Source organism: Diadema antillarum, unplaced genomic scaffold (assembly GCF_040938485.1).
Source record: "Diadema antillarum isolate AM-2024a unplaced genomic scaffold, OU_Dant_1.0 seq00001823_RagTag, whole genome shotgun sequence".
NCBI classification, from domain to species: Eukaryota; Metazoa; Echinodermata; class Echinoidea; order Diadematoida; family Diadematidae; genus Diadema; species Diadema antillarum.
The window spans coordinates 225,932-239,265 of NW_027272497.1; the positions used below are offsets into that span (position 1 = coordinate 225,932).

At 39.0% G+C, this 13,334-nt stretch overlaps 1 protein-coding gene across 1 annotated transcript in view; it reads left to right on the plus strand.

The window, feature by feature from the left end:
* The first annotated feature begins 2,575 nt into the window (after window positions 1–2,575).
* The window catches only part of LOC139712568 (uncharacterized), a 39,562-nt gene continuing 28,803 nt past the window's right edge, over window positions 2,576–13,334 (plus strand). Inside the window, exons 1-13 of the mRNA XM_071624377.1 lie at window positions 2,576–2,705; window positions 3,429–3,551; window positions 4,195–4,323; window positions 4,908–5,033; window positions 5,585–5,704; window positions 7,110–7,451; window positions 8,008–8,171; window positions 8,715–8,919; window positions 9,649–9,762; window positions 10,765–10,878; window positions 11,484–11,540; window positions 11,749–12,111; window positions 12,867–13,021. Coding sequence (XP_071480478.1) covers window positions 7,217–7,451; window positions 8,008–8,171; window positions 8,715–8,919; window positions 9,649–9,762; window positions 10,765–10,878; window positions 11,484–11,540; window positions 11,749–12,111; window positions 12,867–13,021 — 1,407 coding nt within the window. The 5' untranslated portion in view covers window positions 2,576–2,705; window positions 3,429–3,551; window positions 4,195–4,323; ... (1 more) ...; window positions 5,585–5,704; window positions 7,110–7,216. The remainder of the gene's footprint in view (window positions 2,706–3,428; window positions 3,552–4,194; window positions 4,324–4,907; window positions 5,034–5,584; window positions 5,705–7,109; window positions 7,452–8,007; window positions 8,172–8,714; window positions 8,920–9,648; window positions 9,763–10,764; window positions 10,879–11,483; window positions 11,541–11,748; window positions 12,112–12,866; window positions 13,022–13,334) is intronic.

Here is a 13,334-nt window from a genome sequence, read left to right on the forward strand (position 1 = left end):
CCTAACCTTCTTCGATCAAATTTATTTTGCGCCATATCCCTATCTCATTCAGTCACTACTACAGTATCTTTTTCTCTCTTTATGTATCATCATCTATAAATTCCATTTCAAACATTACTGTTCTGATATTTCTTTTCATCTTACCTTTGTTGTATCAATATTGTTCGATCATGATTATTACTTCAACTATAATGCATTGATGATATTCTAAATGACTTTGGTATTATTCTCATTTTCATGTAATCGTTAATGACATTGTATTACCTCGTTTGCATTCTTGTTCTTTTGTTTTGTTTTCTTTTCCCTCCTGCCCAATCTTACCCCCGCGCGACATAATTTAACGCTATCTGATTTACGAGTGTCGACTTATCTTACCTTGGTTTATCATATTTTTGAACATGCATTTATGAATCATGTCATAACATTGTATTTTCTGTATAAGACATACAATTATTCTCGTCTAAGAGGTGAGTTTCATTTCATTCTTTTATTACTTATTGTAAGGTTTCAATAAATTCAAATAGTTTCTTTGTTGCAAGGCCCTGTATACTCGCTATAACTGAAATATGTGAGATATCATCTTCACGATCAGATATGTCATATCTATACCCTTTTTCGATGTTGAAAATCTTCAGACAAAAAGGAAATATCAGCACGGTTATATCATACACATTTAACGATCCCCAATTCATAGACAAGATGTAAATACTATACTGTGCTGCGCCGAAAGGGTATACCAATACCAATACCAATATCAATGCATTGCAGTGTAATAAGATACTACGGCTTGTTCTTAGCAACATCAGAAACCTCAGCTGAATAATGCCACTGCACTTCATACCATCCATATTGTGTCTGTCATTTAAGTTATGCCAGATTAAGCATTTCACATTCACAAGCCCTATGCAATCTCAAGAGAATGACTTTAGTGAGATACACCCAAAACTTTAAGAACTTGTGACGTAACATTTGAGTTCTAGATTTAAGAGACAATCAGATGCTGATAATATTGTTAAAAATAAATGCAGTAACTTTGTCGACTCTCGATGATCCCTTCTAACATTATTGTGGTTATCTGCCATTCCAGAATTGCCGTACTGTCTTCGGGCCGACCCCTGTGGGGCAGGGGAGTGCTCGGGTGATTCACACGGCACCGACGACTTCACGTGTGATTGCACTGGAAGTGGCTACACGGGACAAAATTGCACTGAGGGTAAAAACTCAATGACAAACTGATGTTTCTTGTACATTTTCTCATGTTTTCTTGTATCCATTAACGAAATCGAATGGTTCATATTGATGTAAAGTTCCCTAGTGGGTTTTTTTTTAAATTATGATTATTATCACGACACTACTTTTAATATGGTCAAAATACCCCTATATGGACCCCTATGGAAACCAGCTATGCTGTTCAAGATGTTCCATCCCATGAAGTGGCAATAAATTCAACTCAATTCAATTCAGTTCAATTCAATTCAATTCAATTCAATTCAATTCAATTCAATTCATTTCAATTCAATATCGTCATCGGCACTGTTTATTATCATCACGATATTTATCGATATGGTTACCGCTGTTATCATCATAATTATTTATAAGTAATAAGTATTGTTATGGTCCAATGTGAGGAGTAAAAATGGTTTTCCATAGAAAAGTGTTTTTGTTTTCTCCTGCTATATTGACCCTGACCTCATTAGACTTGGACGAGTGTTCGCTAGGCACGGACGACTGCCATGCGAACCGTGGATCCTGCGTCAACACAGTGGGAGGTTACAATTGCACCTGTAACTCAGGCTACGAGGGTGACGGAGTCACCTGCTTAGGTATAAACATTGTATTCAAAATAAGTGTATCTTTGAATGTGGATATGTGTGTGTGTTTGTGTGTGAATGTATGTATGTATGTATGTATGTATGTATGTGTTTTTCTTGTTTATAAGTATTAAGCAAGATAGAGTAAATCTTATCCACTCATGTCGGTATAACTGAAAGAAGGGAAAGAGTGAGTGTGTGTGAATGTATCTTGTTGTTTTTTTTTTAGGGGGTTGTACTTTTGTTCGTTTATGTAGGCTTTGATCTTTACATTCATTTCATTTAATTTCATTTCCAACAATACAAAACGTTATGAACACACTACAATGTTTGCGCTGTTAATTACTTTCCATTGGTGCATTACATCATACACTGTCATAGAGCAAGCAGAAGATCTTGATGACGTCAAAAACCGTGTTTTTTGCATTTATTTCATCTGAGAGAAAAAAAAAAGCGCTAGTAATTAGAATTCCTCACGCCCATAGGGCATGAGTGCAATCACGAGGGTTGTTCAGAATCTACAATAAACAAAACATGTCAAGTCTGTCTTCACTTTGGTTATATATTTCCGTCTTTCCATTTGAATATACAGATATTCATCATACCACAAAGTTGTGTTGGTTGTGCATATAGGCATATCTTCAGATTGGTTGTTGAAGAATAATGGGTGTGATCCTTCCGGAAAGTTATATTAAAAAAGCAGAAACGCTAAACTTTTCTATAAACCTTTTACATTCAGTTGCACGTTTGTATGTGTGTGTACAGATTTTGACGAATGCACGGCTGGAACGCATGACTGTTTACCAGTAGTGGGACAGTGTCTCAACAACATCGGTGCCTGGTCGTGCACGTGTGCGACGGGTTACTCGGGTGACGGCGAAACACAGTGCGACGGTGAGTGGACGTGTGCACCTTTCTCAATTCTCGTGTAATATCCTTTTAGCTGTCCTATATTGCTATTTTTCTTCATTCGGAATAACTGCACGTATCGGATCATTCCAGATATATGGTTTACTTCAGTTTGTAAAACACCCAATCTATAGTGTAGGATGCAAATGCAAGATTGGAATCAATTTAACTTAATTTCCATTTTCGATCAATCTTTCCATTGTTCTCATTGTAATAATTGTTGATCATGTACACGTCCTGATGCAAAGAGAGATTGCCTTTGCATTTTTTTATCATATAACTTTGTTGTTCCTTTTATGTGAGAGAGTTGTCTCTTTTAACAATGTCTGTCTAGCTGGGTGCATGTAAATCGCACATTATCTTATCATCAGTAGTTTTATCATAAATATTAAATTCCTCAAAACCTCAGAAAAGAAATTTGTTACTTGCTTCTGTAATTGTTTCTGTATATGACATTAAATATCAGTGAAAAAAAAATTATTTCATTCGACGCTGCAGATATAAGCATGTTTTTAATTGTGTTTCTGGCAAGATGTTTTACCAAGTTTGTAACAGGAGAGTTGCGATATTGATATGAAAAAGAATGAATAGCCTACATATTATAGTAAGTTAACTAGTCGACTGAGGTAAAGGTTGCTTAAAATTATGTTAATCTACTCATCTAATATTCATATCATTTGTCTATTTTTCAACGTTCATCCCCACCAGATATCGATGAGTGTGTGGCTGGCACTGACTCTTGTCATTCAAGAGCTTCGTGTAACAACACGATAGGCAGCTATGACTGTGATTGTGACGATGGTTTCACTGGCTCGGGCTTCTTGTGTTCCGGTAAGTTTTAACTGTTTATCACTGAATTTTACACTCCGGTTCTTTTCCTTTTTAAACCTGTTTGTTGTATCTATATGGACGTGTGTTTTAGGCCTCTATTATTAATCTCACCAAAATGATGGCCTCAATATCTTTAGTACGAATGAAAGTCATGAAGGTAGGCAGATTTACCGTTTTTGTGAGGGGATATTATCTCAAATTAATGTCTGCTGCTTGTTGTCAAGCCTGCGATCGCTGCTAAGGTTTTGTATGTTCGCTTGCTTGTTTTTCGACAAAGGGGGCAAATGATCATAAAAGAACTTTGAACCATTTTCATGACTAGGATAGGAATGACATGAATTAGGGGAGTTGTAGGTGAACGTTACAACGTCTTAAATGTTATTAAGATGGCACGCACACACACACACACACACACACACACACACACGCACACACTTACGCATACAAAATTATACACATACATACTATCGCAACCCAACACAAACAAACGAAAACGAACAAAGACATAAACATAACATTGTATGAGCGTCGAACCGTATATCATTCGTTCTCTCTGATTAAAACTCGTACACAGAGTTTTGCGACAAGTTTCCACCTTTGATAAGATCGTTTGTTTTGTTCAATTCGTTCCTTTTCGCTGAAGATGTGGACGAGTGTACGCTGGAAACGCACAACTGTCTCAACGTGACTGGCGTGTGCGTGAACACGTATGGATCGTTTGACTGCGAGTGCGCCGACGGTTATGTCGGTGACGGATTGACCCAGTGTAATGGTGAGTACACTCGAGCTGCGGGCTGCAAAATGTACCGATTCTGTATCGTGGTGATAATAGTGGTAATATTGCTTATCATAAATTACTGTAATGATAGAAGTCTAAATAGGCTCCCTACGTCTATAACAATGGATGTTCTGACAACCAGGAAACTTACTCGTGGCTTGCTGGACATAACAATATCTAATGCTACATTCTACGTCTTTACACGCATAGAGTTAAATTTCGTACAGGTGGGTGGAATAGTTTGATGCAGTTCCATACTGGAGAAGAAATAGATCTGTTGTTTAAAGTGACTTATTGAGTGTATTTGTTTGTTACTTGTTGTTGATTAGATGGCTCGTTAAATTGAAGGAACAGTATCTCTTAGAGCAAATGTAATCATTATCAATTTTATTTCAAGACCGGCAATGGAACCAGATAGGGCCTTATTTTTTACTGAGTAACAATAACAATAAAACTAGCAACAATTGTCAACTAAATTGGTGTTGCCACGACAAATGGTATGATCCTCCTGTATAACATGTGAAATATGCCTAGATATGTTCTGAACAGTAAGGAAATATCAATGATGTATTTCTCAGATACCGATGAATGTCTTGACGGCACGGACAACTGTGACCAGGATTACGCCACTTGCAACAACACAATAGGTAGCTTTACCTGTACGTGTTTCGATGGATATAGCGGCGATGGTACATGGTGTGGAGGTGAGTATCATAGCATAGGCGCAGACAGCAGTAAAACTTTAGTCAATTTTCATTCAACGTTGTACTTTTTCAGGTTGGAAATGTTTTACGTAAAAGATGAACTCATCAGAAAAAGTTGTCGATGTGTTGATGCTGGGCGTATTATTTTTCCGCTTCTCGTGAGTTTGCTGCATGACTTCAGATGCTATTGTCCTTGTTTCTTCACTCTAAATTTCAGCTTTGTACGAAATTTGATTTAAGTCCTTTCAATTTGTATCTCTTTTAAATCGCTTGAGAGAAAATAGGCCACTATACAACATAGTATGTGCACACAGTATGTTTGCCACTTTGCTTTGTCGCACCTGTCGTAAGTATTTCTTTGTCGGCATTAGAAGGAAGTGACTACAAACTGTAAGACCACATAGCTCTGTAAAATTAAAGTAAAATCTTGAATGTTCATTGTTTCGTGAGGTATCACGCATGATTAAATCAGAATACGTATCCTCTTTCTTCAAGGTTAAGATGTCAATATCTTTGTTTCCCCCCCCCCCCCCACCCTCTACTTCGCCTAGAAATCGACGAATGCGTATTATACAGCGTCACGTGTAGCGGTTTGGGCACCTGCGTCGACAAAATTAACGACTACGAATGCATTTGTGAATATGGCTACTGGGGAAAGGACTGTGATAAAGGTGAGTCATGTCTCTTTCTTTACTCATCGAAACTTTACTTTGGACGGTTTTTTCTTTCCTCTGTTTCTACTGTGCCATTGGTGCACATTTATCTGAGACAAAACTTTGACATATTCAGGGTCGGTTGTGGGCACCTTCTCCTGTTGGCTGTAAAGATATCGAGTTTAGGCGTGTGAGTGAAAGAATTGACACTGTGTGAGACTGCATGGAAACTATCAGTTAAAAAGTATTTCAATTTGTAGTGATATCTATCACCGGTGACTGACATTCCGACACTTCAGCTAACCGGTGTTTGGTGTAAAGAGAAGATCCCCGAGTGCTCCTTTACTGCAGTAGTTACACTGGCTCCCCACCAAAGAGCGTATCGATTTCAAACTAGCCCTTCTTGTCTACAAGTGCATGATGAATACCGCTCCCCGATACCTATGCAACCTACTAACCACCCCTACAGCCTCCAGATATCAACTCCGGTCACAAAATGATAAGACAGTCCTACAAATCCCACAAGCAAAATTCAAAGCTTTCGAATGTACATTTTCATATGCTAGATCTGTTGTCTGGAACGCTCTACCAAAACTACTCCGCCTATGTGATTCAGAATAAATGTTTAGAAGGAAATTCAAGACTGAACTGTTTCAATTGTAATCATGTTGTTCCTATACTTTGTGAATGTTGTATGTTGATGTATGTACAGCGCTTTGATCAGGTCCTGTAAAAGCGCTCAATAAGAAATAGTTATTATTAGTATTATTATTGTTTTACTTAGCTCTGCTTTTCTCTCAGGGAAGTGTACATTACATTACACTGCAGTTTATCTGCAATGTCTAGTTTCGTGTTTCTCTTCTTGCATCAAACTGCATAAGTGTTGGTCTTTCTTTGGTACATTCAACGAAGCGACACTTTATATCAGCGTCTTACTGATCAACTAAAGCCAAATTCAATCTCTGTCAGCAGTTTGATTTTGTGAGCAGATGACATAGAATCTCAAATAATGTTACTAGTGAAATTAATTCTGATGTTGATTTTTTTTAATCCATTATCACCCTCTGTACAAATGTATTTGTATTAAAGATCCCAACTGCTGATCTGCATTTTAGCAAAGATGTCGGAAAAAAGGGGGAAAGTTAGGATTCAAACCTGTCATCTAGGCCTACTGCTTTCCAGGGCAGTGACACTACCACCAGGCTATCCCTGGTTCCCGGTATTATAGTGACATTGTTCTGGTCCACATCAGACAAGGCTCATAGAATGAAAAAGTGATTACTATCAATGCATTAATAATCACTTTCTTTGAATATCACCGTTGTTATCGATAGGTTATCTTTTTAGTTTTTTTTTTTTGTTTTGTTTTTTAGTGTTCCTGCGTCTTCTACCAACTTATCATTATGTTCCACTACAATTCCAGATTCCTCCTACCTGCTCACTACGAGTGCGTTCCCGGAGGCGCTGTACTGGTCCTTCGATGTCTTCAACGAGACCGGAGACAGCGCATACGCCAACCAAAATGTGAACATGAGCATGTATAACGCCGTGCCCGGCCTAGTCATCCAGCAGAACTACTCGATCTCCGGCAAGGCCATCCACGTCCGCCTGAACGGCACCGACGACTGCGTGGACTTCGGGGACTTCTCCGGGCGGTGCTGCAGCGACCCAAGCCTCTGCTCCCTGGGCTTTTCCTTCTCCTTCTGGATGCGACTCACTGAGGATGAGATCAAAGAGTCGGGACCGGTTTATATCGTGAGCTCCGGTGAGAAAATTAGAAAAGGAAATTAAGTAATAAACGTATAACATAATAAACAAATATGAAAATGAATGCATACATTAACTAGAAATTTAAACCATAAGCATTCATAGTTGGGTCTACTTTCTTATCGACAACGACAAATGTCATGATATATTATAAGTATAGTAGACTAGTTGTTGTTGTAGTAATAGCAGTAACAATGATAGTAACGATAATGACATATACAAGTATGTGCATATATGTTATTGATTATGTGCAAAGGGGGGAAATGAACTGGACTGAACTGAAGTGAACTGAATGACAATAATGATATCATACGTCTACGACAATTTCAATTTGTGTCATTTTAGTTTAAGGGTTTGCTTTACGAGTTGATTACATTAATTGAATGATCTGAGCTCGTCGAGTTACATGGGGAATAACTGTTAATCTTATTTGTGGAAATGAAATTAAGGAGATTACATATGAAAATGAAATACAATACAAATAAAATCATACTTGATCAATTTTTTTATCAGTAATCATGTCTGGATTTCTTTTTTGTTTCTCTGTTTTGCAGGAATTCCTGATGCTCGGGGTTTTGGTGTTTTTCGGGAAACGAGGTCGGTGACCGTAGTGGTGAATGATGGAACCAATTCGTACACAGTGGAACTCGACAACCTCATCCCCGCAGATCTCTGGAAAAACCTCGGCTTCACCTGGAGTCCAACGTATGGATTAACGGTAGGCATAACCAGGATATATTTTAGTTTGTTCTATCTGTTATAACGAGAAAATCACATCTTGCCTCATTTCTTCCGATTGAGACAAAGTTTTTCAAATATTTCACGATATAGATTTTGAAAAAACACAATGTTTATTCCGCGTAATGTTCATCTTTACATATCACTACCGCTGTTTTACATGACCTCAATCAGATTTATACTTCGTAGAATCGATGAAATACTGATTCATTTTTACACTCCTCTCACCATGTCACTCGTTTGCAACATCGCACTCATAAAGAAGATGGAACATTGGTTATTTTGCACGGCCCATCATCACACACTTCCCGAGGTCTTGGAATGTTTTATGCTATACATTGAGCTAGGAATGACACCAGTAAAATCACTTGCTTTCACAGTCCAAGCAGTTTTTGTTCAGCATGTAGGCCTACTGCATGACTTAGATAAAACGCAGGTAATCTAACATATTATTTGAACAAAAATAAAATATCGATCGTCATATATAATAAATAATATCTCTCAATCCAAATATCTCGGCCAGGTTGTTTTGGATGCTGCAGTTGTTGGTAGAGACAGTGCAGGCTCCGCAAATGCCCTTAGTGACGTCATCAACCGCGTGACACTCGGGTGTCGGTATAACGGGGCCGCCTTCACTAGCCATTCCTCTGGGATGTTCGACGAGGTTGTCCTCTTCCCGCTGTGGTTCAACCAGACGTTCGAGTTCATCTGGCTCATGGGAGGCTGGGGTGAGTGCAATTTGTTTATTATATAGTCCATTCTGATTTCTCTCATCTCCTTATCCCAATAGTGACTTGATTACAATGGCATTGTGGCAATTTCACTCGTCGCGAAATGTTATCTACCGTTATGGGCATATATTTCTTACATTTTGTCACTTTATATAGATGATGTGTTTCGATTATAAATTGTGGCATACAGGAGACAGATATGCGTTTTAGGTTTGTCCGTGAATCATTGTTATTCATGTGTCGGTCAAAATGACACATGCCTAATCCAATTAATTTATAAGAATTAGCAAAGTGAAGATCTTGTTTAACATTGCAGAATGCTAATTACACAAGACAGACAATATCAATCTTTAAGACTTTTTTTTCACAGAGCTTATTCGGGTAGCGGTTTCTCTTCTTTTTAAATATTTGAATGTTTTCGTCTGGATTTTCCACACGTAAATTTCGATCAAAAGTCAGACATGTCTCCAATCACATCCTCTAGATTCCCGAAATGACATTGTAAACCTGGTGGGATTCAATTAATGATATGAGACACTTCAGCTCCCATTTTCTCGAGCATTAACCTCATGCCTCAGTTTTACCATTAGTCACCAAAGATGAGATTGGACCGGATGTCTGAGAAGCAATTCAAAGTTATGAGTGTGCTACATGATGAATATGAGCCAATGTCAGAATTTGATTAAATTACGTGAAATTTGGTACTTCTCCTCCTTTTCCTATCAGACGAGGACAACTGTGTGGTAGAACCATGCGTCCAAGGCGATTGTTACGACACAGGATTCGACTCCTATCGTTGCGATTGTTTCCCTGGATACAACGAGACGCTCTGCGATATGGGTATTTGCGTTATCTTTCTTCCTGTTCGTCGTGTGGTTTTTGACGTCTATAAACTTTCCACTGTTCTTCGTCTTTAGCGCTATGCGGAATCATGTCAACTGAGCAATAGCGAGCATTAGATCTGCAACGCGAACGCCAAGACGACGTCCCCCCCCCCCCCCCATTGGACAAACGGAAACAGCTGTCTCGCGCATGTGCCGAACACCTTTTGTTTTGTTTTGTTTTGTTTTGTTTTGTTTTTTTTGGCCTTGCAGCGTCGTCTACAGCGTCGCAGATCTAAAGCTCGCTAATAGGGAGCTTTAGATTTTAGACGCGCGGACGTTCAGAGGGAAAAAATCATGTTCTGAGCGTGCGCAGAAGCGTGCGTCAACTTGACCCGCGCTTCTGCACACGCTCAGAACATTTTTTTTTTCCCCTTTGAACGTCCGCGCGTCTAAAATCTAAAGCTCCCTAATATCTTGTTAAACGGACGCAGACATTGTCGTTTCCACCATGCCCAATAAGATGTCAAGTGTACATTGCCACTGTCCTGATAGGAATATACTGATTCACCTATCTTCACAATAATCGTTTCACAGTGAGCGCGAATATTACTCCTATATACACGCCCAAATGACATCCTGCTGAGTACTTGGGCGTCATTAATGATGCAATGTGCTGTTAATCATTTTGGCAAAATCATTCGATATAATTATGCGTGCATACAGTCAATCTTCAGTCATCATTGCTATTTCTGTCACGGTAAATTCAAGTGCAAATTGATGCAATGTAAAAACAATGTCCTTAAAAATGAGCCAATACAGGCACAACAAAGTCATCAATGGCATGTCTAGTCACCATGGAAACTAACAGACTCTTGCAGATGTGTAGTACAATATACATGGCATATCGAAATATTAGAAAATATATGTTGAATCTCTTTAAGATCCTATAGAAAATTAGGGGGTTTGTTAGGCACGGCAAAAACTTACAAGTCTGATATCATTCTTTTCAAATCTTCAGAAATCGACGAGTGCGAGTCATACCCCTGCCTTAATGGAGGCACCTGCAGTGACTGGGTCGCATATTACACGTGCGAATGTGCCTTTGGGTACACAGGTGACAGCTGTGAAAAAGGTAACACCTACCATCTTGTAAGAGATTTCATATCCTTATACCATACGTCGCTGATCGTAATAGCATAGCACCAACTGCAGCATTTCACACTCGCGTATATGCTTTTCTTCTATCTTGTATTTTCATAATGATATCTATATCTTAACAAGAAGGCCTGCCTCCCTCACAAATAGTTCAGTAATAATTATCGAATGCAATAATTAATTTGCAGAAACTATTTAAAGCAAGTAGACATAGCGGTTAATGCATACAAAATGTGGACCACAATAGGTATACTTCTCGAAACACTCTGCTAATTGTTTTGTCTTCGTTCGGATTGTCATAGTTGTCAAGTGGTTGTACTGAGGATTTTCATGAAATGTTTTTAATGTAAAGTTAAAGCATAACAGTATTTTGAAGAAATGCATCCATGTAAATAAAAAGTCGAACAAAGTCGAAGTTAGGATGAGTGTCTAGTGTGTTCAGCTATTTCCAATGGCCTACAATTTGCTTGGTTTTTTTTCCCCTCCTTCATTGTCTCCATGATATTTTTCTATTTTTAGTTCGTTTGTTTTCATATTTCTCAAATGAAAATATGTTAATGACCATTATTTTTTTTCTTGCAGATCTGTCGCCAAATTACGATTATTCGAATGTGAAGTCACTGCAACCACAATTCCTACGTAAGTAACTTCAACTATTTGAGTTTTACCACAGCAACACACAAACGCGCACATACATACAAACACAAATGCTGTAATACCGCACAGAGCCCATATCGAAACAAGCAATGTCGTAGATAGTGAAATCAAAGTTTCAAACCGCAGTGGTTAAAAGTGTTGACTGGTTGAGATTAAGTTTTAGACATTGATTCTTTCTTTTTCTTTACAGTGATTACCCCGGAAATCAACCCTCTCTACGCACTTGCCGATTATTACCTCCCGCTGAACAACCTTGGAGACCTCGACACCTTCGGCTCGAACGTGTCGGTGACCCTGGGCCGGACTAGCCTTGGCTACTACCCCGACATCCGCAGCGCCGACTCCTACGTGGAGATCGCAAACTTCACTAACCAGTGTCTGAGCGAGCCCAACGTGTGCCCCTATGGCTTGACCCTCGCCTTTTGGATGAAGATCGACGGGCGGGTCAATAACACCGGCAGTGGGTTGGTCTTCTCAACAGCTGGTCCAATCAACAGCGAGAGGGTCGGCATCAGGATATCACTGACCTCTGCACCAACCATGGTCTTTGAAGGTGAGGAAGAATCGTATTGTATTGGTATTTCAAGATACTATCGGATGAATGGATAGCGTCTATGTCGCAGCAATGGAAAGTAATACAAGGGTATTGAGGTCATAAAATGCTCACACGGTTTGGCTAAGAAAAGAGAGAAACTGTTGTCATTAATATGTATTATGTAAATTAGTGTAACATGTTCAGCTCACAGTTGGCAGAAAGTTTCGAGATTTTTCGGACTGACATGTTGCTCGAGGGGAAGAATAAAGTTCAGTTGCTGTTGCTCAAAGAAAGTCTGGTGGTGATCTGTTTCATGTCACTGATGATACGTGTGACGTGTTGTTGATTTACCACCATCTTTTTTCCTTGGACCCATAACACTGTAAAAAGATAACAAATTATTTTTGTTTTTAACTCTAATGGCCCAAATGGTCTCCTTGACCGAAAAGATCTCCTGTGCCGTTTGTACTGACGTTACAGATAGGATATTAAATCGTGAATGTTGTTCAATCTCCCTCCCTTTTCTAATTTTCGTTGCAGAACTATTACATGGGAATATGTCTTAGCTTACTCTCATATTCCCATCATGTTAGCCAGAACACCCAGTTCAGTTTGTTGCAGTCCTTAACTATATGCAAAGATATGACGTGACTTATTATCTGATACTAATCTATATGACAGCTAAATTTGGCGATTTTTTTTATATCTAATCTAGTCAGCAGTGCTACAATGTAAGCCATGATCCCATATGAAGTTTTCATTTATTGTCACAGTGAACACTCCACGACGTCATCGCTCGATGACGATACCAAAAGCCAGTCTCCTGTTGCGAGAGTGGATGCACTTTGGTCTGTCGTGGTCGAAGGACGGCGGTATGGCGCTCTATCTGAACGGGAGGTCGATTACACCTTCGGCATCGACGTCTCAGGTGAGAATCATGTCACTACTTAGGAGTCGTACTCTGTAATGTTTATCTTCGTAAGAATTAGGTTTTACTCTTGACTGGGTTGCCATGGTTGCAGTTCGTGGTGACCGTGTACATAATTCATAGTGTATGTATGACGATACATCAACATAGAAAATGATTTAAACAAACGTGCTTTTTTTCATGAGCACCGTACGTAAACTATGAGGGAAGCATTACTTGAAGGAAAAGCAAAAACGATATATGTATTAGGAGAGCCACACTTCATGAGTGTTGAAGTATGCTTCAGCTAATTTTTGACTCAACGTTCGTCATC